At 39.1% G+C, this 27,042-nt stretch overlaps 1 protein-coding gene across 1 annotated transcript in view; it reads right to left on the bottom strand.

Annotated features, from left to right (window-relative positions):
* Positions 1-27,042, bottom strand: part of UNC5C (unc-5 netrin receptor C) — a 397,259-nt gene that overhangs the window by 80,200 nt on the left and 290,017 nt on the right. The window contains exon 5 of the mRNA XM_058193417.1: positions 4,136-4,316. Within this exon, the coding sequence (XP_058049400.1) occupies positions 4,136-4,316 (181 nt within the window). The remainder of the gene's footprint in view (positions 1-4,135; positions 4,317-27,042) is intronic.

The raw sequence follows: 27,042 nt of genomic DNA on the forward strand, positions 1-27,042 counted from the left end.
ATTTGGATGACCTCCACACCAACTAAATAATATACGAGCACTAACTTTAATAATAGAGACTCAAAAATATAAACTGCCAAGGAACCAGACCCTGATATATGAATGAAATCTTATTTATCGTAAGTAATCAAATGAGTTTAGGAAAAGAAAGTGCAGGTTCGTAGGAATTTCTCCAGCATGGAACATATCAAGAGGGGCATTGCTTGGGCAATTGGCAAGGCTATGGGCACTTCATTCACTTTTCTTGACATGCCACTGGCCAATTCAGAGTATACATCATTCTCAAAACAAATATTAAAAATTATTGCATATTAGCAGATGATTTCAGGTCTAAGGAAAAGATACATATAACCAATAAGAGCCTTTCCTTACTTCCCAAGTGAGATATACTTTCACTCAGATAGTCACTTCATAATGGCCATTAAGACTGTTCAATTTCCACTGATATACTCCTTAGGAAGGCCACTAATAGAATCCCCTTTTTCTATGAAGCTTCTTTAAGCTTCAGGGTATTCTTACACCAAGAAGGTATACATTTATACTTACACCAGCTGATGAAGCTGAAAATTAAGTCCTCCAAATTATACTGATAAATCGGAATTTACTCTCTCTTGAATTCAATGTTGCAAGTGATTCTGAACAACTATATCAGCAAAGTTATATGATAAGTAGTCACATAAAATTTCTAAGATTTCCTAACCCTTACTATTGTAGGGGACAATATAGGTTTTTTCCCACCCAAATAACTCCATGGACAGTATTGTGTAGACACTAACCTATTCTTTGCTCTTGCTACTACAGTATGGAGGAAGATACAGAATATTCCCCAAAAGTCAATATGTGCTTTATTGGTTATAGAAGACCCTTGACATGTGGTTACCGTGTCAAGCTATGGAATATACTTAGGAAACCGACTGGATAGGAAACAATAATCAGGCTGAACATAGTGAAACGGATTGTCTCCAGGTAGTCAAAGGAGTAAGACAAAGTTATCCATTCTCTCTTTATTTGTTTAACTTATAAATTGGATCAGAATTAGACAAACACAATTTAAAAACTGGAGGAAGAAACATCAACATTCTGGCTTATGTTAGTAACACTATGCTGTTAGCTAAAAATATAAATAAGTTGCAACTTCTAGTAAAGAATCTCAAGGGCCCAAGTGGAAAAATAGGACAAAGATTACATTCAAAGAAGGCCAAATTAATGACAGCAAGTACAATAATGGTCCTTAAAACTGACAATAAAGATATTGAAGTGGTGGATGATTTCTGTCTTTTAGGATCAAATGTCAATACTAAAAGAATCAGTAGTCAAGAACTATGTCACATATGGGGGTGTGTTTGGGGATTGTTATGTGTGTTGGGCCTGGTCTTTGGGTTATGTGAATTTTGTTGTATGGGTATACTATGTATATACGTACAATGACAATAAAGTTCTAATAATATTAGCATTTGGTTTAGTATCAATGAATCCTGGAAAATATACAGTAAAACCTCTGGTCACAACCCTAATTTGTTCCATAACTTTGGTCGCAAATTGATTTTGTCGTGACCCAAACCTAATTTTGGAAATTTGGCGCTTTCAAAAAAAAATGGTGCGGAAGGGGAAATAGGCTGTGAAAAAAATCAAATCTGAATTTTTTTTTGGTCAGAACCCGATTTGGTTGTGGTCAGAAGCATTCGTGACCAGAGGTTCTACTGTATTCAGATGCCATCATCTTAATTTAGAAAAGCCAAATTAGTGCAGGCAATGGTTTTACTTTTACTTTTCATTCTATGAAACTTGGCCTTGGAAAAAGCACAGAAAGAATATTTATGCTTTTGAACTTTGTTGTTCAAAAATGCTTAAGAATAAAGGGAAAAACCAATTCACCCCATAATAACCCAAAATAATGGATCATGGAACAAATCAACTCAAATGAACATGCAAGGAACAAATGACCAGGCTCAAAAGTCTATAAAATTGGAAAAGATGAAAGGAAAGGAAAGAGAGAGAAAAAAATAGGACAACCAGAAACAAAATGGACTCAACCACAGGGATAATGGGTTGAAGGGCAACTTCTTGGATGAGAAGCGAAATTTCTTCAAAGAAAAACCAGAAAGTTCAGATGCCTCTTGAAAAAAAACATCTTTGGGACGATCCTGGAGAAAAAAAAAATCTATCTACGACTAACTATTGACTTGGTGGCAAGTCAGCCAATAAATATTTTGATGCTAAGGGCCATATACTAACTTCTTAAATATTTAGAAACCAAAGAGAGTATGGTATGTGTCAAAAGAGAGTTACCTAGTCAATTTTCTGTTTCATAGATTAATCTGGAATAATCTCTAAAACTTTATGAATTCTCCTGGATCAATTACTATTTGATGATATTCCACTTTATACGGTAGATGGAATCTCCTCAAATGAAATTCAAAGTTTCACTTTTTGTGGCAGTAACCCATTAAATTCTATTCATTAAATCAGTTTCACAGGTTTACATTTTGGAAAATAACACCTACAATTTATCTGCACAAGGATTACAGCTTCCCAAATCTATTACCCCCTGCATTTCATAGAATTTCCCTTCTGCATTTTTACATCCAGGCCAATTCCTCAGCTAAATGCATGCAATTAATGTGGTTAGCCAATTGATTTAGGTTCTTTCAGCAGAGTGTTTTATTTCCATCTCAGGTGATATATGCAGTAATATAATTCATACATTTTGCACCAATTTAATGACTGAAAAAATATAGAAAAAATGCCATGTTATTACAGAACGCATCTGATGAAGCTTTTACTCTGAAATTTAAAATGTCAAATATATTATTTTTTAAAAAAGATGTATAGTTTAGGAAAACAGCTTTATGTATCAAGCATTTGTCTAAAAGATAAAAAGACTTTGAAGCTCTTGAGATGACTCTTTATCAGTTGTGGGATTCAATTTTTTTTATTACCGGTTCTGTGGGCATGGCTTGGTGGGCGTGGCAAGGGAAGGATACTGTAAAATCTCCATTCCCTCCCACTCCAGGGGAAGGTTACTGGAAAATCCCCATTTCCTCCCAATCAGCTGGGACTCGGGAGGCAGAGAATAGATGGGGGCGGGGCCAGTAAGAGGTGGTATTTACTGGTTCTCCAAACTACTCAAAATGTCCGCTACTGGTCAGAACCTGCTGAATACCTCCTCTGCTCTTTATCATCGTTGGTGATGGGGAAGAATACCACTGCTGCTCTTGCTTTCTACACTTTCATTTGGAAGGATTCCGTGGCTATCTACCCTGTCCAAAGTAAAAAAAAAAAAAGGGGGGGGGAGAAATTCTTTCTTTATAGGGATTTAATTGAAGCTAGGAAGCTAATAGTTACAGACTGCTGGAAAAATACTTGATCACTGAAAGATGGAAGACATACACTTCCTACATACAGGTTCTTGTAACAAAATAAGTGCAAGTACCCAATGATGAAATTCTGTTCTCCTTTGAAAGAAATATTGAAAGCCTATTCTTTATCACGAAATTGAATGAAAAGTGATGGGAAATGCAGGAATAATCATTCTTTATGGCACTGCAACAAATTGAGAACTTTGGATGTTCTTTGTGGACAGAGAAAATGAGAATGAGTGCAATCAGGCAACAGTTATTTATCTCCTTTTTCCTACCTCCATCTCTCTCTTGTTTTCCTGCTCTACCTACAACTCAACAGGAAGAATGCCAAACCGATCTCAAAAGCTAAGTATAATATATGTTCTGTTTCTAATTTCAGGCAGATTGAAAACTGTAAGGCTGTATTGTTTAAGCTACCTTGGTTTTAAGCTTTTGATAAACACAGTGAAATTTGAAAGCATGGACAGGGGAGGTTGGGCTAACATTCCAGTAAAGCAAGGGGAACAAAACTCAGAAGTCTGTGGAGGTTTTTTTCCCCCTCAGACCAACTTGTTTTAATTAACTACAAAAAGAAGGACATTCTACTTTCACTATAAATTGCCTATATATTGTTTCTAGGCTTCAACTAAATATACAGAGCAGAATAAAGTAGAATTCAACCCACTTTAGAAGTCCACGGATTAAATTTCTCATGCCTGCATGGATTAAATTTAGTTTATACGTAGACTAAAATCTATAAATAACCCAAATATGTAACCTGGTAACTTTCTTACCATAGACAATGACAGCAGCAGTGGTGCTCTTCCTTTTTGCCACAATATTTTTGGCAACACAAGTATAATTGGCTGTATCAGAGAGACGTGCCTGCTTTATGATCAGGTTGTGGTCAATAGTGATATAAAAATTTCGATCTTCAACAGGATCTATCACCTCTTCGTTTTTCAGCCACTCAACCTGTTGAGAGATTCACAAATGTGATCAGATACAGCATTTTCATATCAAGCACACAGGTGAACTGTATTTTTAATTACATGTATTTATATTCTTTGACAGATTAATGTTTTAACAGTAACAGAGTTGGAAGGGACCTTGGAGGTCATCTAGTCCAACCCCCTGCTCATGCAGGAGACCTGTACTAGGGATTCGAACCGCCAAACTGCCAACCTTTCCGACTGACAAGCTCAGTGTCTTAGCCACTGAGCCACCTTAATTCGCTCAAAGCACTTTGCAAGTTACATATACAAAATAAGTAAATAAATATAAACAAAAATACCTTTTAAATACAAATACAACCAATTGTCAATAATTACCTTCTCCTATGACAGCTGATAGGTCTCGATTTAGACGACAATTGAGCCAATTTTTTTTACTGCTAAGCAATACAGTTGTTAAGTGAGTTGTGTCCCATTTCACAACCTTTTTGTCACAGTTGATAAGTGAATCACTGCAGTCATTAAGTGAATCATGTGGTCCTTAACCAAATCTGGCTTTCCACATTTGACTTTGCTTATCGGAAGCCAGCTGAGAAGATTACAATGGTGATAGGATAGGATAGGATAGGATAGGATAGGATAGGATAGGATAGGATAGGATAGGATAGAACAGAGTAGAATTTTTTATTGGCCAAGTGTGATTGGACACACAAGGAATTTGCCTTGGTGCATATGCTTTCAGTGTACAAAAAAGAAAAGATATATTCATCAAGAATCATAAGGTACAACACTTAACGATAGTCATAGGGTAGAAATAAGCAAACAGGAAACAATATCAATATAAATCGTAAGGATACAAGCAACAAAGTTACAGTCATACAGTCATAAGTGGAAGGAGATGGGTGATGGGAGCGATGAGAACATTAATAGTAGTGCAGACTTAATAAATAGTTTGAGGGAATTATTTGTTTAGCAGAGTGATGGCGTTTGGGAAAAAACTGTTCTTGTGTCTAATTGTTCTGGTGTGCAGTGCTCTATAGCGTCATTTTGAGTGTAGGAGTTGAAACAGTTTGTGTCCAAGATGCAAGGGATCTGTAAATATTGTCACAGCCCTCTTTTTGACTCATGCAGTATACAGGTCCTCAATGGAAGGCAGGTTGGTAGCAATTGTTTTTTCTGCAGTTCTAATTATCTAATTATTAAACAAATAGTTGCAAGTTGAGGACATAGATTAAACATATTTCACCAAAATATACTGGATACAGGAAAAATGTCCATCTGAAAAGACCTGTAAGGTGGTTGGTACCTTTACACTTCTTTTTATTTCAGGAATCCTTTCCTGAATTCATTGTGACAACTATCAGTGGTCAATAGCCTTAGGGACATGAGGAGACCATGTACTGCAAAGGCAAATCTAGATTTCCTACCAAGAGCACTCAATTATATTCTGAACTGTAATTATTTTTATCCTACTTTTCAATTGGGGTGCGGTGGCTCAGTGGTTAAAGATGCTGAGTTTGTCAGCTGGAAAACTGAGCGCCTGGGTTTGAGACCCGAGTGCTGCAGGATGGGGTGAGCACCTACAATTTGCCCCAGCTCCTGCCCAACTAGCAGTTCGAAAGCATGCAAATGTGGGTAAATCAATACCACTTCAATGAGAAGGTACAGCATTCCGTGAGCCTCATCATACAATCATGTTGGTCATATTTACCACGGAAATGTCTTCAGACAATGCTGGCTCCCTCAGCTAAGAAACAGAGATGAGCACTACCCCCTAAGGCCGGACACAACTGGACAGTGGAAACATTTACCTTTTACTTTACCTTTCAGTAATGTTCTTTGGAAACTGAACAATGAGTTTTTAAATTAAAAACAGCAACAACACAGCATTCGGTGACCTCTTTATGCAAAGTGATTCTCTGCCCCTTCCAATTTTTAAGAATTATTAAGAATAACAAGTACGGTTGTAGAGAACTCTGGGGAATCTATGTGGGTCACGATTTTTTGAAACAAATGATTTGTGTTGACTTAAAATAAGATACTGTTTGCCGTATGTGGATCAATGTGACTCTATATGACTTGCTTATATACCATCACACCCTGTATTCATACAAATATTTGATGTTTTCTTTTTTTAAAGGCGTTTAGAAAGGCTGGAATGGTTAAAGACCTAAAAACCATATTCCTCAAGCTATATAATATTCCATTCATTTCTATCATAAAGAAGCACTCCAGTCTCTTGGAGCTGCCTGAGGTAAGCTAGTCTACATAAATTGGCTGAACATTCAGTAGCTTATTTGCTTTTGAACTGAGCATGTTTTACAGCCTGGGATGGATCAAAGAAGTGCCTTCATGTCACCAGATCACTGGGATTTATGCCCAGCACTTTAATCAAATAATAATAAAAAAATCCTGCCCCTGGCCAACCCAATGGAATACAGAGAATTCTCACAACAAAGAAAGACCTGGTCTGTCCAGACAAACGTGCCCTTTAAACAGTTTGAACACTTGCCCAAAGAAATGGAAAGCCAAGAATTTGCTTCTGTTTTTTTAAAAAATCCCAGAAATGACTGCAATCAATCATTCATCTAGGCAGTTGGGCCTTCCTCTATTTTTGTTAACATAAAGTTTGATTCTTTTCTTAGATGAATCATTGAATTTTTTTAAGTAACAATTTTATTAGTTTATAGTGTAGCATACAAAGAAAATGTATTTTCCCCACTTTTCTCTTTCCTTTCCCCCCCTATTATTTACTTTTGTATTTTCTTTGTATGCCACGCATCACTGAAATTATGCTTAACACAATCCATCCCATTTAAGATAGGAACATGAATATTCTAACTGGATATTTCATTTTATCACCTAAAATAAAACTTGGTTGCAAGTATGCAACTCTCTGTTCTCAGATCCATACATTAATGTTCATCAACTTAATAATTTGCAATATAGAATTACTAATGATTCTATGCACTGCATAAATGAATTATTTCTAGTGGAAACTATTGCATTTAAAATAGTGTGAAATTACATGTATTTTCTGTGATAAAATACCAAGTGCAATCATGCACTAATGAATCTACAACCTTAGATTTTTCTTACTCCGAAATTATAACTCATGACAAAATGTTAGGCAAAGAATATTTCTTCATGGAAACAATCATCACAACTTGACAGAGCGACGGTACATCACACACATTTATCCTATATTTTAAGATAGTCCTTTCTATGCTTCTTTAAACAACTGCATAATTTGCACAATAGAACCAAAGGCAATGGTAGTATCCCTTATTGCACTCCTGCACTCATATATTTTCCCTAATACCATACAGAATGTAATTCTCAAAATAACATGATTACATTTAGTCAGCTTTAATATAATCTAATATATATATATTAGGTACTATCAAATAGTTCTTACTGAAACTAGATTCTGCCAGAGTACAGAACTAAGATTCACTTTTCTGGTGTGTTTTAGATAATGTCGAAATATCTCATAGCACCTGCCTGCAACTTTATAAACCAAATGTTTGTTGTTATCATAATTACCTAAGAAGGATACACCATTTGCAGAAGATAACAAGCTCACCCTTGACATAATCATAGTCATTTGTTCCTTGCCCTATTTTCGTACAGTTCTCTAGCATCACACAGAGAACATGGACAATATGTATAAAGATACTCCCATGTTTGCCTCTCCACCAAGAGGTAATGGTAATACAAGCCACACAATAGATATACCCTGTGGCAACACTAGGCAACCTTGACTAGACTAGAGGCAAGATCTGGCTGGCACTTGGAGGTGGGATTACACTGTTGCTCTATGATGCCCAAGGAAAGGCACAACTGTTTGAAAGTGTTGCAGATAGGTGCTATGTTTGTGTTTTCCCATGTTCCAAGTGTTTTTTCTGTTGATTGAAAATTGCACAGCTTTATGTATTGCATGAATGAAGGCAAATATATGTGTCGTTTATTTACTTCCATGTACAAATGTCGGTCAGTGAGGCTATGTATAAATGCTCGATGGCGATCAGTGAGGCAGAATTTGTCTTAGTTTACTTCCTTAGGTTACAAAGAAAAATCTTACTGCATTTTATTATATGAGCTCCCATACAATCTGATGGTAAAGGAAAGAGAATTATAGATGGCAAAGTGAATTTGCTTTGAATTTGTTATGTAGAATCTTAAGAAATGGATAAAGTTGAGAACTTCTCTAAGATACTTAAGAAATTAAGAAGTAAAGGCAGTTAGTAAGTACATCTTTGTTTTTTGACTTTTTAAGGCAACCTTCTTTCAAAGAGCACTTGCTTTTTCCTCTTTCATAACATTTTTCAAAGCTAAAGCCTTTTTCAGAGAGCTGCTAATATTTTCCTCTCAAACTCATTGCATACTTTCAGAGAATGAGCATTCAAGTCTTTTCCAATGTTTGATGTGCCTAATTTATCAAAGAAGACAAGATGTTGCACTTAAAGCTCCTTAGGTTGTTGATCAAAACCACAGGTCTCATTTGCAGGGCCTTTTAGTAATGAGTCACTTATAATGTCCTTGGTAATAGTACTAAATGTCAAATTAAAATTGCTTCAGCTATAAACATATAACAATTGCTTTGGAATAAATTTTCTTTTCAGTAAGGCATTTTTCCTTTAAAGCTTTTATATGAAATGCCACTATAATTTGGAACTCCAAAAATACTAAAGCTTACTGAACTAAGCTAAAAAGTTTTATTCAAAGAATGCACCAAATCACAATGTCAGATCACAGTTTAGCGTAGCATGCAGTGTGAACCCAGTCAATTGTATAGTAATATTCAGAGTGTTTTGCCAAGTTGTAAAACAGAGTTAATTGAGCAAACCACAGTTAAACATGGATAACCATGTAATTCATATTAGGTTAATCTTTCTTATACAAGCTACATACAGTAAACCATTTTTCAGCCTCTATTCTGGAATAACTCCCAGAGCATAAAATTTGTCCTTCATTCTTACTCTCCCCCAAGACATTACTTCTTTCATTTTATTTTTTAACACAACTTTCTAGGCTAGAATGATATGCAGATTTTATTAATAGTAATAGCACTTAGACTTATATACCGCTTCATAGTGCTTTACAGCCCCCTCTAAGCGATTTTCAGCATATTGTCCCCAACAATCTGGGTCTTTTACCAACCTTGGAAGGATGGAAGGATGAGTTAACCTTGAGCTGGTCAGGATCGAACTCCTGGCAGTAGACTGCAGAGTTAGCTTGCAATACCGCATTCTAACCACTGCATCAACATGGCAAAAAGATATGTGTCTTCATACATTGTTTTTACTGATCTCTTTTATGATGGCTCTTCTGTAAAGCCAAAGGACTATCAGTCACTAAACAAGAGATACATTAAATAAGAGTGGTTTTAAACCCTTTCCTCACTGCCAGGATGAAGTTCAATCACATCCTTGAGTTGGCAAAAAACCTGCAGGCCAGTCCTGAACTCTGTCCAGTCATTGTTGCAGTCACCAATTTTGCCTGCAAAGTAGAGATTTTATATCCCCCTTTTACAAATCATTTTACTTTTACTATGGTATACACTATACCAGATCTATTTCTCTGTTACTAATTCAGCAAATGGTGGGATTCCCTTGAATCCTGTTTGCTATCAGTAATGGGCTGGATTGAAGGACTACAGTATGTCAGACTATTCATGAACTGGAATAGGGCTTAGTAGCAAGGTCAGCCAATGTATAGGCATAGCAACTAAATCAGCCAATGGGAGCTGATTGGTGACTAAAACAGTTTTGGAGCCTGGGCGTGGCTTAGCTCTGTGCTCAGCTCTGAAACTGAAACTAGTCTGCCCCGCTGACTGAAACTGAAAACTTCTCTCCTCTACCTGTGTTTGCTTGTAACTACTACCATGTTGGAAAAACCTGCCATAAGTATTGTACATTTACTTATATGTTATATTATATATAAAGAGAAGTTAATGAATCCTGCTGAATCAGTTACCTGTGTGTGCTTTCTGGATGTAATTGCTGCTGCAAAATCTGACAGATTAATATTCACAAATGAAGGCAAATATATGGGTCACAGGATAATGTTGCAGGATCCAATCTAGGTAAGCTACCAGGACCAGAGGTTTAGTCTTTTGAGCTTTCGGCCTCATGCTGGAGCCCATCTTCAGGGAACTGAAGTCCAGGGAAGTTTCCTGAGGATGGGTTCCAGCAGGATTCTGAAAGCTCAGAAGATAAAACCTCTGGTGCCAGTGACCGACCCAGATTGGATCCTGTGACTAATATTATTTACTTTTAAATAGCTACTTACTTTTACTTTAGTTACCCAATAAAGTAACCCAATAGTTTTATCTCTAAAGTTAAGAGTAACTTTAAAAGTAAAGTAAACTTTTAATGTCTTGATTTAATATTTTTGCTAAAATATTATTTATTAAAATAAAATGCTCAGGGTCTTCACAGTTAATTATATTTTAGAATAAATCAAACAAAAATATAATGTATAGTTTACACATTTAAAAGTTGTTCATGATATTGTGCATTCATATTTGAAAAAAAAATGCGCAATCCAATGTGGCAGCAATTTAGAGAGCTTTGCACTTTGTTCTTCTATCTTTTTTTATCCCATTCCCTTAGCGGGAGACAGATGTGTTGTCTCTAATTATTCACTGATTGGCATCAGGAGATATATTAACATAATTGGGACATTTGTTCTAATTAGAAAAGAGAACCTGCCACATGTCACCCAACGTGAAATGTTAGGCCAACTGCCTCAACAAGAAAGAAAAATAACAATTGTCACAATGACTTTTTGTTACAGTCCTAAACATTATCCTCAAAAATTAAGTGCTAAAACACATTCTATGTACAAATAGTAGCAGACAAATAGATAATTTTTTTTAGATACAAGTTTTGGCTTCAAATATTAATTGATCAATTACTTAAATACCTGAAATTATTAAAGTTTAAGGAACATTAAGATAGTTTAAGTTCACACAAGGCAGAATGGAGGAGTAGGAGAGTAATAAAAAAAAACAAATGGTTCATAGCAATTAATATTTATTAAATTCATAAAACTTAATTTATGAATGCATTAATGCAATTTTAAAATGAATGCATTACAACTGTACATGCTTCAAAAGTAATTTGGAAGAAGTGCTTGGTCAAGCATATGACCTCTCTGCTCTTCATTAAAGCAGCCCCCTTTTTTTATTTTGCAAGCTTCCATGTCAGCCTGAAAAAATGATGCACCTGCTTAAACAGTGACTGAAATTTGAAGCGGTAGATTCCTTAAAGTATTTAAGGAGTGGACTGCTTAATGCAGGGCTGCCAAGCTCCTGGCCCGCAGGCCGGATGTGTCATGCACTGGCCAAGCCCACGCCCAGTTCAGTGAAGGGGGAAAACGTCCCGATATGTCACGCGACACCGCCATGACGACGTGACTTTGACATCCCTGGCTTAATGTATTTACATATTTTTTCACGAATGTAATCAAAAGCAATAGCAAAGAACTGTTGTGTTAGAGAGAGGTTCAAAGTACTTCTGGACTATTTGCAAAAAGTTTTCAGACCTAGAATTTATCACACAGGTGATAAAAAAAATAAGGCTGTTTTTTGAGGGAGAGAAAATGCAGAAATACCAGAGGTGAGAGGGAGAAGGAAACTGGAGAAAACAGAACAAGGAAGAGTCCTAATCCAATCATCCAACCAATGCAGGCAAGGAATCAGCTATATACAAAACCAAGCCTAAGAGTGAATAAATACAAAGAAAGAAAAGAAGGTAGGCTATTTTCAAGCAAGAAAAATGGAAGCTGGCATTCTGCCTAGATGTTCAATCGCAATCCATCTCTATAGCAGACTTCATATGTTTTCCCAATCTGACTATTTAAATGCACTTAATTTGTCTTATGATCGTCTCTTTTTTCAACCTTTCAGATACCTTCCAGAAGATAAATCACACCACAAAGCGCTGAGAGTGACTATGTCTCTTCTTGGTATGCATAGCCATTCTCCTTCTTCAGCTCTCTATTCTTGCTATATAAAAGGTTCCCTTTCCTGAACAGAATGCAAAATGCTGTCAGGTCGATAAGGTACCTGCAAGGAAATAGGTATACACAGGAGTTCCAATTAAAGGCAACGGCTGCAAAAATCAGGAACTACTCTCGCTAAACAAAGCAAACAGCGGTTATATTAACAATCAATTAGATGCAGCGGCCACCTGATGCTACATGTTTGTATAGGTCCCATGCGCTCTGTACATTTTGCCCAGCTGAGTAGCGTTTGTGTCACATTATTTTTGAGTTGGCAAGCATAATGTAATCACTTGGTAGCAGAGTAACAATCTCTTTACTTAGCTTCCCCTAGCCCCAGTTGGTACCTAGCTTGATTGAAGTTAATACAACGTTTTTTAAGCTCAACTGGGTCATCAAATGTTATAGCTGATGCTGTTGAATTGAATTCTTAGAAACTTCCTTCTATACTTAGCAAGGCTAATTGTTCAACCTCTTATAGCTTATTAAGTAATCTCAGATATCACTGATGGTTGATCTATAACCTTAGAGTGAGAAGTTAATTTGATGAGGCTGCCTCGGTCTGAGATCATTTCTCCTAACGATAGTGGGGAATCTTTGAAAACAGCAGAAGCCATGAGGGAAAAAAAACCATTAACTACCAATAATTGTCTTTTCTTTACTACAGGAGAATCGCAGTAACCACCATACAGATGCTTTATTAAATTTTTACAGATATCTTAAAATGTTTTATGACTCAAGGAAAAAGAATGTATTACAGCCGATTGTGATGTACTGTCAGTACACAAAGCTTCTTCTCCATACATTGCATATTCCTAACATGATTTATGATAATTCAAGAGCTTATCTAGAACTGCAAAAACTAACTACAAATGTGATTTTTTTTAAAAAAAAAAGCCATATCCACTGACAGCTGTATGAGTCACATCCATCCTTGACTCAGCAGGAAGCTATACTAGCATGAAATTGCTGTCCCCCATCGTCAATTCCTATCCTGCCGCTATAGCTTTTCTTTTAGGTCCCTGCAGACATCTTACTTCCCTCCAAAATAATGGCTAACAATGCTTAACTGATTTTGTGCACTGAGGCTGCTCTTGGAGCGTGTTAGAATAGAATTTTTTTTTAGAATAGAATTTTTTTTTTTTTATTGGCCAAGTGTGATTGGACACACAAGGAATTTGTCTTGGTGCATATGCTCTCAGTGTACATAAAAGAAAAGATACGTTCATCAAGGTACAACATTTACAACACAATTGATGATCAATATATCAATATAAATCATAAGGATTGCCAGCAACAAGTTATAGTCATACAGTCATAAGTGGAAAGAGATTGGTGATGGGAGCTATGAAACGATTAATAGTAGTGCAGATTCAGTAAATAGTCTGACAGTGTTGAGGGAATTATTTGTTTAGCAGAGTGATGGCTTTCGGGAAAAAACTGTTCTTGTGTCTAGTTGTTCTGGTGTGCAGTGCTCTATAGCGTCGTTTTGAGGGTAGGAGTTGAAACAGTTTATGTCCAGGATGCGAGGGATCTGCAAATATTTTCACGGCCCTCTTCTTGATTAGTGCAGTATACAGGTCCTCAATGGAAGGCAAGTTGGTAGCAATTATTTTTTCTGCAGTTCTAATTATCCTCTGAAGTCTGTGTTTTAAGTTAGAACTTAACCTTGACTGAATCATGGGTTGGGATCAAACGAAGGCAACATCTTGGGGACACAGCAGTGTGTTTGTGCCAAAAGGTTCTGAAGCATCTAAAATAATTGTACTCTGAATTATTCTTATTTGATTTCTACAGCCATCCATTTCAAGTGATAAGTGTATATCATAAATCATAAAAAAATGATTTGAAATAAAATAGACATGGTTACCAAATGAAACTATTGCCATATATGTTCACAAAGGTGCTGTTTCACCTTTTTGACAACCATGACCTGGACAACTGAGAATCTCCACAGACATTTAGCTATACACTACAGAGCTGAAGAAGCTTCTTGGATGAGAAGCGAAACGTCTTCAAAGAAAAACCAGAAAGTCCAGTTGCCTCTTGAAAAAGCACCTCTGGGACAACCATGATCTGGATGACTGAGAAGCTCCATAGACATATTGCCATAGATGTTAGTATAGCCAAGAAACTGGACTTTTAATACATTCAGGACCCAGGCTACAACTCCTAACCAGGTCTTCATGGTGTTACAGGAAGCCAGCATGATCAGGGTCATTCTAAGCTCTGAAGAAAGAATGTTCCAGAGGACATGGGCTACGGCAAAGAAGGTTTATCTTCTAGTTTCTTCCAGCTGACTTTTTTGGCTGATGAATCTATAACATATCCAACCCAGATTGTATTGGATTGGATGGATTAAAAACAACTGGGTGAAGACAGTCCCTTAGGTAGTTCAATCCTGCATCATGAAGTGCTTTAAAAGTGATCTTTGAATTCCACTTGAAAGCACATTGGCAACCAATGAAGTTTCATTTATTTATTTATTTATGTATTTATTAATCGCATTTGTATACCGCCCTATCTCCCGAAGGACTCAGGGCGGTTAACAGGCACATAAAAACACATAAATACAGAGTAAAAACAATTAAAAAACTTATTCTAAAAGCCGAATATTTAAAACAATATAAAAATAAAACCCATTTAAAACCCATAAATTTAAAATCTAATTCAGTCCTGCGCAAATAAATAAGTGTGTTTTAAGCTCGCGGCGGAAGGTCCGGAGGTCCGGAAGTTGACGAAGTCCTGGGGGTAGTTCGTTCCAGAGGGTGGGGGCCCCCACAGAGAAGGCCCTTCCCCTTGGCGTCGCCAGACGACATTGCCTCGCTGACGGCACCCTGAGGAGTCCCTCTCTGTGAGAGCGCACGGGTCGGTGAGAGGTATTCGGTAGCAGTAGGCGGTCCCGTAAGTAACCCGGCCCTATGCCATGGAGCGCTTTAAAGGTGGTTACCAAAACCTTGATGCAGTGGCATTACATAGGTAAAGGTAAAGGTTCCCCTCGCACATATGTGCTAGTTGTTCCCGACTCTAGGGGGCGGTGCTCATCTCCATTTCAAAACCAAAGAACCAGCGCTGTCCAAAGACGTCTCTGTGGTCATGTGGCCGGCATGACTCAACGCCAAAGGTGCAGGGAACGCTGTTACCTTCCCACCAAAGGTGGACCCTATTTTTCTACTTACATTTTTTACTTGCTTTTGAACTGCTAGGTTGGCAGAAGCTAGGACAAGTAACGGGAGCTCACCCCATTACGCGGCACTAGGGATTCGAACCGCTGAACTGCCAACCTTTTCGATCGACAAGCTCACTAAGCCACCACGTCCCTTTTGGCATTAAATACTGTATATTAAATATCTGACACTATTTGGTACCCATGTAGCCACATAGTGCACCAATTGAAGGTTCTGAATGCTCTTCAAGGACAGCCCCATATAGAACAAATTGCAGTAATCAAAACCAGAGGTGACAATGGCATTTCTAATGCAACTGGTGATTGTAATCTGTAAAATATGTGTTGGGAACTGTAGATAACTCGAAGAATCAAAGATAAATTGAATTCTTCTTCTTCTTGGGAAGAAAAATGTTTCAAACATCAAAATGCTCATGATCTCAATTACGTTGAAATATAACAAGAAGTCCTAAGAGAACTACAAATGTTGCCAATACAAAGAGTTATATCGGAACTGGTCCACTTTGAGTTATACTTCCAACCAGATTCTGGGAATTACATCTTTAGCTACTACTAGAACATGGATGCTCATGCCACTTTTTTGAAAGAAAAATGAGTTCCCAAATGTTCAACTATTGGTTGAAATTAAAAAGGACCAAATTAAAATTACAGACTTTCCTATAGCAGCATAACAAAAGCTAATTTATCATGTAAACATAAGAGCTTCTAGAATTTAGGAATAAAAAAGAAACTTCCTAGTGCTAGTGGTTTCTTTTAAAGCCTCACCAGGATGCCATTGTTTAATGCAGAAATTCTTTGTTAAACTGTTATCAGACACACACATAGACACCTTAATTTTCACATACAGTTTTGGGTTCAAATGCCTGAGACTTTGTTAAAATGGTAATTTGGGAGGAAGGTGAAAGAAAATTAATAAATTCCCACCTATGATGTTGTGCCAGACTAGAAGCATAGTGTGGGAACATAGGCAGTTGACTTTTTAATATTTTTATACCTACCTCTATTTTCAAGTTACGACAACACTTGGAAGCTTTTAGATTTAGGAAATATTGGAATTTTGGATTGGACATTAGAATAGAATAGAATAGAATTTTTTATTGGCCAAGTGTAATTGGCCACACAAGGAATTTGTCTTGGTGCATATGCTCTCAGTGTACATTAAACTTTGGGACAGAAAGTGCTGTTACATTTATAATAAAAGATGGCAGAATAACTCCAAATGGGAATTAGCAGTTAGTATTAAGGTGAGTGTAATGGTTAGGGTTAATTCTAAGATTCATTTAGTATTGTTAAATACCAGTTGCATTAGAAAAGCAAATACTATTGGAAGCTCATGCTTCTTTTGTTACAGGTAGTCCTCAACTTACAACTGTTCGTTTAGAGATCATTCAAAGTTACAATGGCACTGAAACATGTGACCTGTGGCCATTTTTCATAGTTGCAACCTTTGTAGAATCCCCATGATCATGTGATCAAAGTTCAGATGCTTGGCAACTGGTTCATATTTATGATTTTTGCTGGGTCCCAAGATTGTGTGATCACCTTTTGTGACCATCTGATAAGCAAAGTCAATCGGGAAGCCAGATTCAGTTAACAGCTGGGTTACTAACTTATCAACTGCAGTGATTCACTTAACAACTGTGGCAAGAAAAGTCGTAAAATGAAGCAAAACTCACTTATCAAATGTCTCACTTAACAACAGAAATTTTGGGCTCAATTGTGGTTGTAAGTCGAAGACCACCTGTATTTTGCTATTCAGTTTCTTGCTGTATTTATACATTTCCATCCATCAAGTGCTGGACCACATCTTTTTAATAGTGTTTGAAAAGATAATGATTTGGTTTTGAAACCAATTCGAAATTTAAGGGGCTACATTTCCATGATTCAAATCTCCAAGAAAAAGGTATCTAGTTTTTTTTTTTTTGCTTTAGGTTTTACTAACTGCATGGTGTGACCTATAACAAACAAACATGGTTTGTTTGACTATTTCCTACTAAGGCGGCTCCCAATCTTTTGGACAGCAGGGACTGGTTTTTGGAGGAATATTTTTCCATGCATTGGAGGGGCATAGTTTTCATATGCTGCCCCAAGGGTAGTCAACCTTTTTATACCTACCACCCACTTTTGTATCTCTGTTAGTAGTAAAATTTTCTAACCGCCCACCGGTTCCACATTAATGGTGATTTATAAAATAGGTTGGGAGCGGGCACTGGCTACCAGCTCTGCTTGTCTGTTGCAGCTGGGTGGTGTGGGGGGAGATGTGCGAGCTATTCTGGGACGAGGGTCTTTTGTTTGCGATTGCACTATGGCGCCATTTAGTTTCACTTACTAGTTCACTCATGAACTAAACTTATGCGCGGGTGATACAAATAGTATATTTTCAGAAATTTAAATTGTCACAGGGAATTTTATGAAAACATAATGAAAATGTTTTTAAGTAATGCTATGAAAATTTTTTTAAAAGTCAAATTTGTAATGTATTACTGTAAGTTTTGGCGGGAGTTTTAGGCGGGAAGTATCTCGCTTCTGATTGGATGCAGCCTCTGGCTGAAGTGTATATAAGGAGAGGTTTTTCTCCAGAGTTTTGCTGGGTCACACTATATTAAAGAGCTGTTGTCACTAACCTGGTCTCCTGCCTCGTCAATACCCAAACTTAACATTGGCGACGAAGGTGGGATCTTGAGGCAGAGCACCAGAACAGAGCTGAACTCACTACGAGAATCAAACCCAGCAAGGTGATAGCGAATGCAGCGATGACCGGCTACACGCCACCCACTCCGTTTGACCCTGCCCAGGAGACATGGGGAATATATATGACCCGTTTCGAAAGTTTCCTGGAGGCAAACGAGCTACAGGGAGTCTCCGACAACCGCAAACGGGCTTACTTCCTAAGCCACGGTGGGTCTGCAGTCATCGCCGCCAGAGAAGCCCTAGCGGAGCCAACACCGCTACACTCCGTATCGTGGCAGACCCTTCAGACCCTCCTGAAGAATCACTACGCACCAGCCCCGTCCAAATACGTTCGACGGTACGAGTTTGGGGAGCGCAGGCAACAAGAAGGCGAGTCTATCAGCGACTACATGGCAGCCCTGAGACAAGCCTCCAAGCATTGCGAGTACCGCGATCTGGACGAAGAGCTGCTGGAACAACTTATACGGGGGTCAGAGACATCCGTTTGAGGAGACGGTTACAGCCAAGAGCAACCTGACATTGGCAAACGCCTGGACGAAGCCAGAGCCCATGAGATGTCCAACCATGCAGCAGACACCTTACAAAGCGACTCACGCCGATGGCGGGCGCAAAGCCGAGCACAGTCCACCACGAAGAAACCTATCGTGAGTCAACCAGCGAAGAGGAGGAAGAAGTCCACTACACCGAAAATCGACAAGGGAAGACCCGGAGGAATGCGGAAGTTGCGGGCGACATCAGCGCCAAAGATGTAAGTTCAGGGACGCCATTTGCGGCGGTGTGAAAGGAAGGGCACCTGGCTCAAGTCTGCCGAGCACCCCAACCTTCCGCCGAAAATTCAAATCGCCAATCAGAGCGGCTCTGAGTCAGAGATGCAAACCCCACATTCCCGCCGAATTTCAAACCAGCCAATCAGAGCGCGAGATCGGCGAGGCGACCCGCGATTGGCCAGGAAAGAAAGAGCGCAAGTCAAACCGAATGACTGTTACCATAGACCACGCAGCTACCCGCATCAAGAAAAGATCTTCACAAACCCGACAATTGAAGGCGTACCGTGCCGACTGGAAGTAGACACAGGATCAGCTATCACAATCATGTCCTGGGACACTTTTGTGAAAGCCTTGCCGCACATCGCAAAGCGCAAGCTACAGAAACAACGGCCCGGGTGCAGGATTACCAGGGCAACCGCATCCCTGTTCGAGGGACAACGACCGTCGAGGTCAAGCACGGGACATACGAAAAGACCCTGCCCATCACGTTAGTCGAGGGAACCTTGCCAAGCTTGCTGGGGCTAGACTGGTTCCGGGCGTTGGGAATGGGGTGACTGGCGCCCACCGGAGCGGATGCAACCTGCAAACGCCCTAATGGAGGAATTCGCAGACGTATTCGAGGACCGTTTAGGCAAGTACAAGGGGACCCCTATCTCCTTCAATTTAGACCCCCAAATAGCTCCCATTAGGTTAAAGGCAAGGAGGGTTCCTTTTGCACTCAAACCTAAAATCGACAAAGAGTTAGATAAATTAGTCAGCCAGGGGATACTAGTGCCAGTTGACCATGCCAAATGGGAGACGCCAATCGTCACCCCTATAAAACCAGACGGGTCCATAAGAATTTGCGCTGATTACAAGGCTACCTTGAACAAAGCATTGCAAAAGAGCGCCTACCCAGTTCCAGTAGTGCAACACTTATTGCACTCACTAGGGCACGGACAAGTTTTCGCCAAATTAGACTTGGCACAAGCGTACCAACAGCTACCCGTAGATGCTAGCACAGCTGAAGCCCAGACCATTGTAACGCACCGGGGTGCCTTTAAGTGCACCCGGTTACAGTTCGGGGTGAGTGTGGCCCCGGGGCTATTCCAAAATTTGATGGAGCGGCTCCTACAAGGGTTACCGGGAGTCGTACCCTATTTCGATGATGTGTTGGTATCAGGGGAAGATTTAAGAGAACTGGGGAAGCGATTAAGGAAAGTTTTGGCCATTTTTAGGTCGGCAGGATTAAAAGTCAAAGCAAGCAAGTGTCAGATAGGGGTCGAATCTGTTGAATTTTTGGGCTATAGAATAGACAAAAAAGGGATTCACCCCACTGAGAGCAAAGTCAAGGCGATAAAGAGAGCCCCAGCACCCAAAAACAAGACAGAACTCCAGGCTTTCCTGGGTCTGGTAAACTCTTACGCCGTGTTTTTAAAAGACAAGGCAACCGTTGCTGAACCGCTGCATAAATTGCTTGGAAAAAACACTGCTTGGTCGTGGGGGAAGTCAGAGAATAGGGCATTTGAGGCAGTAAAAAGTTTGCTATCAAGCGATAGCCTGTTAATACAATACAACAACAGACTGCCGTTAGTATTGGTTTGTGATGCGTCCCCCTATGGAGTAGGAGCTGTACTTAGCCACAGACTCCCAAACGGCACTGAAGCCCCTATAGCGTTCTATTCACGAACGATGTCCCCGGCTGAGAGGAATTACAGCCAGCTAGATAGGAGGCTCGCAATAGTGTCAGGGTGAAAAATTTCACGAATACGTTTTGGGAGAGACTTTGAAATTATCACTGACCACAGACCGCTATTGGGATTACTGGCTGGCGACGCCCAACGCCAGTGGCACTATCACCCGGCTGACCAGATGGACTATTTTTCTGGCCGCCTACTCTACAAACTGCAGCATCGACCTGGAAAGAGCTGGGGCATGCGGACGATTGAGCAGATGCCCATTGCCGGGAAATCGAGGACCCTACTCCGGGCACCCCGTTCTACTAATTGACTCTTGGGACTCTGGCCCAGTCACATCGCAGGAAGTGGCTCGGCCTCCTACCGGGACGTTGTTTTAAGAACTGTAATCGGTTGGGTTCAAGGGATGGCCGCTGCCGCAACGTTTTAGAGAGTTTGTAAAGAAAAAGGGGAATTGTCTGTGCAAGGGGTGCCTGCTCTGGGGGATAGGGTGGTAGTTCCAGAGAAGCTGAGAAAAAGTCCTGAACTACTGCATGAGGGTCACCCAGGAATTGTAAGGATGAAGGGCTAGCCAGGAGCTATGTCTGGTGGCCCCTAATGGACAGGGAAATCAGTGACAGGGTTGGCCGATGCCAGGTATGTCAGGAATCCAGACCACTACCACCCACGGCCCCAGTGTTGGAGTGGGAGAAACCCCAAGGCCCTTGGTCCCGCACACATTGATTTTGCCGGCCCCTTCCACGGCCAAACATTTCTAATTGTGGTGGATGCATTCTCCAAATGGCTGGAGATCATCCTAATGAAATCCACAACCGCGGGAGCTGTCATCTCAGCACTAAAACACCTTTTCGCCACGCACGGGCTACCGGACACCCTCGTGTCCGATAACGGCCCACAGTTCACCGCAGCATTATTTGAAGGGTACCTGGCTGAAGAGGGCATCCGACATGCCCTCTCAGCGCCGTTCCACCCTGCGTCGAACGGCCTTGCTGAACGTTTTGTTCGGAGTGCGAAAGAAGCGCTATCACGAAGCGGCCCCGGCGATTGGCAGGCACAAATCGACGCATTCCTAACCGTCCAACACAGGACCCCCTGTGTGGCCACCGGCCGCAGCCCAGCCGAGCTATTAATGGGGCGGAAGCTACGGTGCCCGCTAGACCGGCTACACCCGAACTACGTGCAGGACGGGTTCAAAACAAAACCAGATAGAATCCGGGAATTAAACATAGGAGACTCAGTGTGGGCACATAATTACAGCGACGGCCCAAGCTGGAAGAGGGGGATAGTCATAGACAAAACGGGCCCCAAATCTTACCTAGTGGAAATAGACGATGGCAGAGTTTGGAGGCGCCACATAGATCAATTAAGAAACAGATTGAGCGATAAGGCAGAATTAGGCGAGACCAGCCCTGACTATGATTTAATTAACCCCACAGCTGACTGGAGCCGAGAACAAACAGAAAGCGTAGAACCAAACAGAGACTTATCTGAGTCAGGCGAAGTCCAGCGACACCCTCCGGTCCCTCTAGAGGACAGCAGGTCCGAGCCGCAATAATCCAGGGCCGGATGGCCGGGAGGAGGAGCTCAGAGGAACGAAAAGTCCCTCCGCAAGCTCGACTCAACTCCAGAAAGTGAAGTGCGCAGGTCCGGGAGAGTCAGGAGACGCCCCACGTACCTGCGGGACTACGTAGAGAAGTAATATGTAAATATTGGCAAAGTGCCTTCTGGGAGGGAAGGAGTGTAATGTATTACTGTAAGTTTTGGCGGGAGTTTTAGGCGGGAAGTATCTCGCTTCTGATTGGATGCAGCCTCTGGCTGAAGTGTATATAAGGAGAGGTTTTTCTCCAGAGTTTTGCTGGGTCACACTATATTAAAGAGCTGTTGTCACTAACCTGGTCTCCTGCCTCGTCAATACCCAAACTTAACAAAATTAAATTAAAAAAAAGAAAAGTGCTTCAGTATTGGACAAAACCCCTATCGCCCACCATGAAAGCTGGAGCGCCCACTAGTGGGCGGTAGGGACCAGATTGACTACCACTGTGGTGCCCTGTCCTAAGGCTTCTAATACAATCTGACACCACAAATGTAATCACCACTAAAGTTGAAACATTTAAAATCAGTGCTTTTAAATTTCTTGTTCTACTCAATTTCTAATCTGTTGAACCAGGCTGATAACTTGCATACCATTAAGCTATCCAGCTATATATAGTCTTAAGTAGGCAGCTAAATTTGTAGATGATGGACAGCTTTCCGTGTGGTAGGTTAAAACAGTGCTCCTCCTGCTGAGGACAAACAACATAGCAAATATCCTTTCTATGCCAAAAAATATTCCAAATAAACAAAATGATCTTATTATTCATCTGCAGTGATTGCCTGCCACTAATCAGTCATAAGATCCTAAAATCTAGGAGGAGTTGCAAATTCATTTGTAAAAAATGACTGTATCCACATTTTCAAACTAATGTGCACAGAGCATGTGTAGATTTCACACGCTCTGAACCATAGGCTGTAAAATGTTGATGAGATTATTTTCTCATAGAGGTTTTAAATGTAAATACATACTTGCATATTTCAAGGGAAAAAAATCTTTAAAAAGGCTGGATATGGCTTATTTTTCTTTTAAACAGAGCAATTACAAGCACTTTCAAGCTTGCTTGTTTTATTTGTATTAAACAACTTGACTTGGAAAGTTGCAGCCAACTTTCTAACTTCCAGTCTGGCAATTATAATACCTTTCAAGCACAAGGAATCTAAACAAAGAATACACACATCTTCAAATTAAAATAATAATCTAATCCTTCAACTGACTTATTTTATATTGGTTTGTCTTCCCTCCCCTCCCCAATATTTTATATCTTGTTTCTTGCTGATAGTGACAACAATAAAATACTAGAGTAAGTTATTCACACTCATTAATTTTCTGTATTTTGTTCTTCTAACAATGTAGGAAGGAGTCTATACAGAAGCTGTTTTAGGCTAATCTCCCCTCTTGAATGTTTGATCTCCCTCCTGATTTTAAGATAAATAAAAAAAAGTAAAAAAGGCAATTGGGAATTGTGCGGAGTGGAAGACATTAAACAGCTTTATGGATAGGATTCTTGGACCTGCCAAGTGTTAATTGGTGTCTGCCCCGACGGCAGTACAAATAGGCTTCACAGCAAATTAGCTTGCGGTCATCAATCTTTTCTGCTTGACAAAGTGAATTAATATGTTTCAGTCTTCAAAGCACAATAGTTACTAACAGACCAAGTTGTGGATGACAGCGTTATCAAAGCTGAACTGCAAAAATTTGCTTTTTGAATGGCATCAAAATGTTAACATTTTCTGAATGCCGTTGATGCTATCAAGGGATAGCCAAAATATTAATATGCCAAGGAGGATGACATTCCAGAAGCTGAGATAGTGTGTGTTATTTCCTTAGTGATGTAAACCTTCACAATATCATCCACCTCTTGTTGAAGTAACACAAAGCCTGTCCTATCTACTGTAGGCAGAAAGATTTGCTGCCCAGAGTCTATTGGAGTTAGGAAGCTAGTAAATTCAAATATATAAACACAACTTAGAAGATGCTAGAGAAGGTACCGTAAGAATTGACTTAGGGACTGTAAAAAGTAATCACCCCCCCACCCCCCCAAAAGAATGAAATATTTTGGGGGATATTAAAAGACGCAGAATATTATATTTGCCCAAAGGAGAAATGAAGAAAAATCTTAAAAAGGCAGAAAGCAGCCCCAACAGCCTCCAGCAGATGCCTGAAATATTTAGACATGGAGATCTTGTACCCATTAAGAAATCCAGGCCAACCTATTCACAAACAAAACACCTTCAGGTTCGATGATGGGATTAAGAATGTACCTCCCCCCCAATTCTAACAGCAGAACAGGACCTTTAGGACATAAGAAGATTTTTTTTTTTGGTTTACATTTATACCCCGCCCTTCTCCGAAGACTCAGGGTGGCTTACAATGTATAAGGCAATAGTCTCATTCTATTTGTATATTTTTTACAAAGTCAACTTATTGCCCCCCCAACAATCTGGGTCCTCATTTTATCTACCTTATAAAGGGTGGAAGGCTGAGTCAACCTTGGGCCGGGCTTGAACCTGCAGTAATTGCAGGCTTTGTGTTCTAATAACAGGCTTCTCTATTGCCTGAGCTATCCCGGATTAACCCACCACCATTAGAATATCAAAAGACACGAGGCTCACTACATTACACAACCCTCTAGCAGCATCCCAGAACCCTATAAAAATCCATGTAGTCATCAAATCAATTTGTCAGCTGCCCCAGAACTACATGCTGTTGTTGGTTCTGCTCATCAATAAACAGAGTCCTTCTTTCCAAGCAGCCTCCATTTTATTTCCAGCACCTTTCTTCTGCTTGGAACCAGACTGGATTTTTCTTCCAGCACGACAAAAAAGAGAGAAGTCCAGTTTCCCCATCAAGAATGTACCCTGAAACTTCACCATTTAACCCTAGATGTGAAATCTGAAAACCAGCCTTAAACTGCTAAGCAATTATGGAAACAGTGTGTAATACTGAATGACCTCAGTGACCTCATGCTTTGACAGCATTTTAAACATTTCTATAATGGATAGATGCTCCAATTATTATGAACTTTTTAATTAATACTTCTTCAAGTATTTTTCATAATAAAGAAAATCCAAATCCTGACTTGTCATATTTATCCTAAAATATTTACACAAAATTTGATGCTGATGAAAAAAAAGAGGAGGAAAGAGTAAGGGCTTTGCATTGTCCTAATATATAGCATCTTCAACTTAATGAAATATGGTGTTTTTTAAATGACAATATAGTGAAATAAAAGATAAAATTCCTCTTCTAGAAGGCGTTGAAAAGCTGGTTCTGCCAGCAGGCCTGGGGAACTCAGAGAGGGGTGGAAAAAGCTCATGTGAGGTGCTGTCACTGCGGCGGGGGATGGAGGTGATTTTATTATATTAATTTATTATATGACACTTCTTTTATCAGTTTTATTGGTTTTATATGAGGTTTTATATTCTGTAAACTGCCTTGAACCACCATGTGTGAATAGGTGGCAATATAAATTCCATAAATAAATAAATAAATAAATAAATAAATAAATAAATAAATAAATAAATAAATAAATAAATAAATAAATAAATACAAGCATACAAATATTTTTCTCGTTTTTTTTACTCAGTTAGAAAGCAATCATTGAAACAATATTATTAACAGTACTGAAAATCTTTATGTCAACAAATGCCTCCCTTTTGCTGTAAACATTGTTTGCTAAAATTAAATATTTTTTTATTGATAAGTATATATGTTGAAAGATTATTTGTGTAAAGAGACGAGGCAAAGCAACTGGCATTTAATAAATTTTCATGCACCTATGATACATACTGTATGTGAACACATACATAGTCTCTATATATAGAAATATTGGAGCAAGTAATCATATTACTCTAAATCAGGCGTTTCCAATCTTTTGGCTTGCCTGGGCATCCACTGAGTGAAGAGGAATAGTCATGGTGCTGAATATAAAATATAACTATATAACATAAAAATGACATAATAATATTAAAAGTTTATGATATTCTGAGGCCATGTTCCAAGCTGTTCAGGGTCGCATGTAGCTCATGGGCCATTGGTTGAATATGCCTGATCTAAATAATTATCTTGTTTAGCTCATCTGTAGCTTCCCATATTTATGGCTGAGTGTGTTGTCCGATTTTTTATAAACCATTGTTAAAGTAAACCATGGTTCAATTCAAGGGGATCCCAGTCACTATATAAAAGTTAGATAATACTTATAAACTTAGATTTAAAGAAAGTGTGAAATAAACTTACAGGTATTTCCGAATATTTTATGTATAGTTGTGTTAGTTTTTCCACAAACATGTTGCCTGCTTTTATAAAAACAAATAAGACTCTTTCTAATTAGAAATTAAATGTTTCATATTATAATGGAATGTGTTTAGGACTATTGAAAAAAAAAGCACAGCCAGAAATATCAACAACAAAATGTATGTTTAAATAAAAATATCCTTTTTCGTCTATGTGTGCAACTCTTAGACTGTTCGATTTAAGAGAGCAGTATTTACAAAGATGATTTTAAAAAACATTTCTGATTTATAATCTTTTTTCTTTTGTGGTCTTATAGAATATTTTAAACCATTTGCTTTTAATTACCTTTTTTTCCCCATCAAAAAATTAGTGTTTTGTAACTGGTTGAGTATGACATACAAAAAAACTCTCTTTCTATTAATTGTGTTTCTTCTCCCTTTGCCTGGCACACAATCATTTCCGCTTTGGGGACAAAACTATTAAAACATTGGGAGGGACGATCCGTGTCTTGTGCATAATTTAGAACCCAGTCAATCTGCCAGTCATGAATAATCTCAGCTTCTAGCAAAGGTAATGAAGTCCCTAAATAC

This window comes from Ahaetulla prasina, chromosome 8 (genome assembly GCF_028640845.1).
Source record: "Ahaetulla prasina isolate Xishuangbanna chromosome 8, ASM2864084v1, whole genome shotgun sequence".
Classification (NCBI taxonomy): Eukaryota; Metazoa; Chordata; class Lepidosauria; order Squamata; family Colubridae; genus Ahaetulla; species Ahaetulla prasina.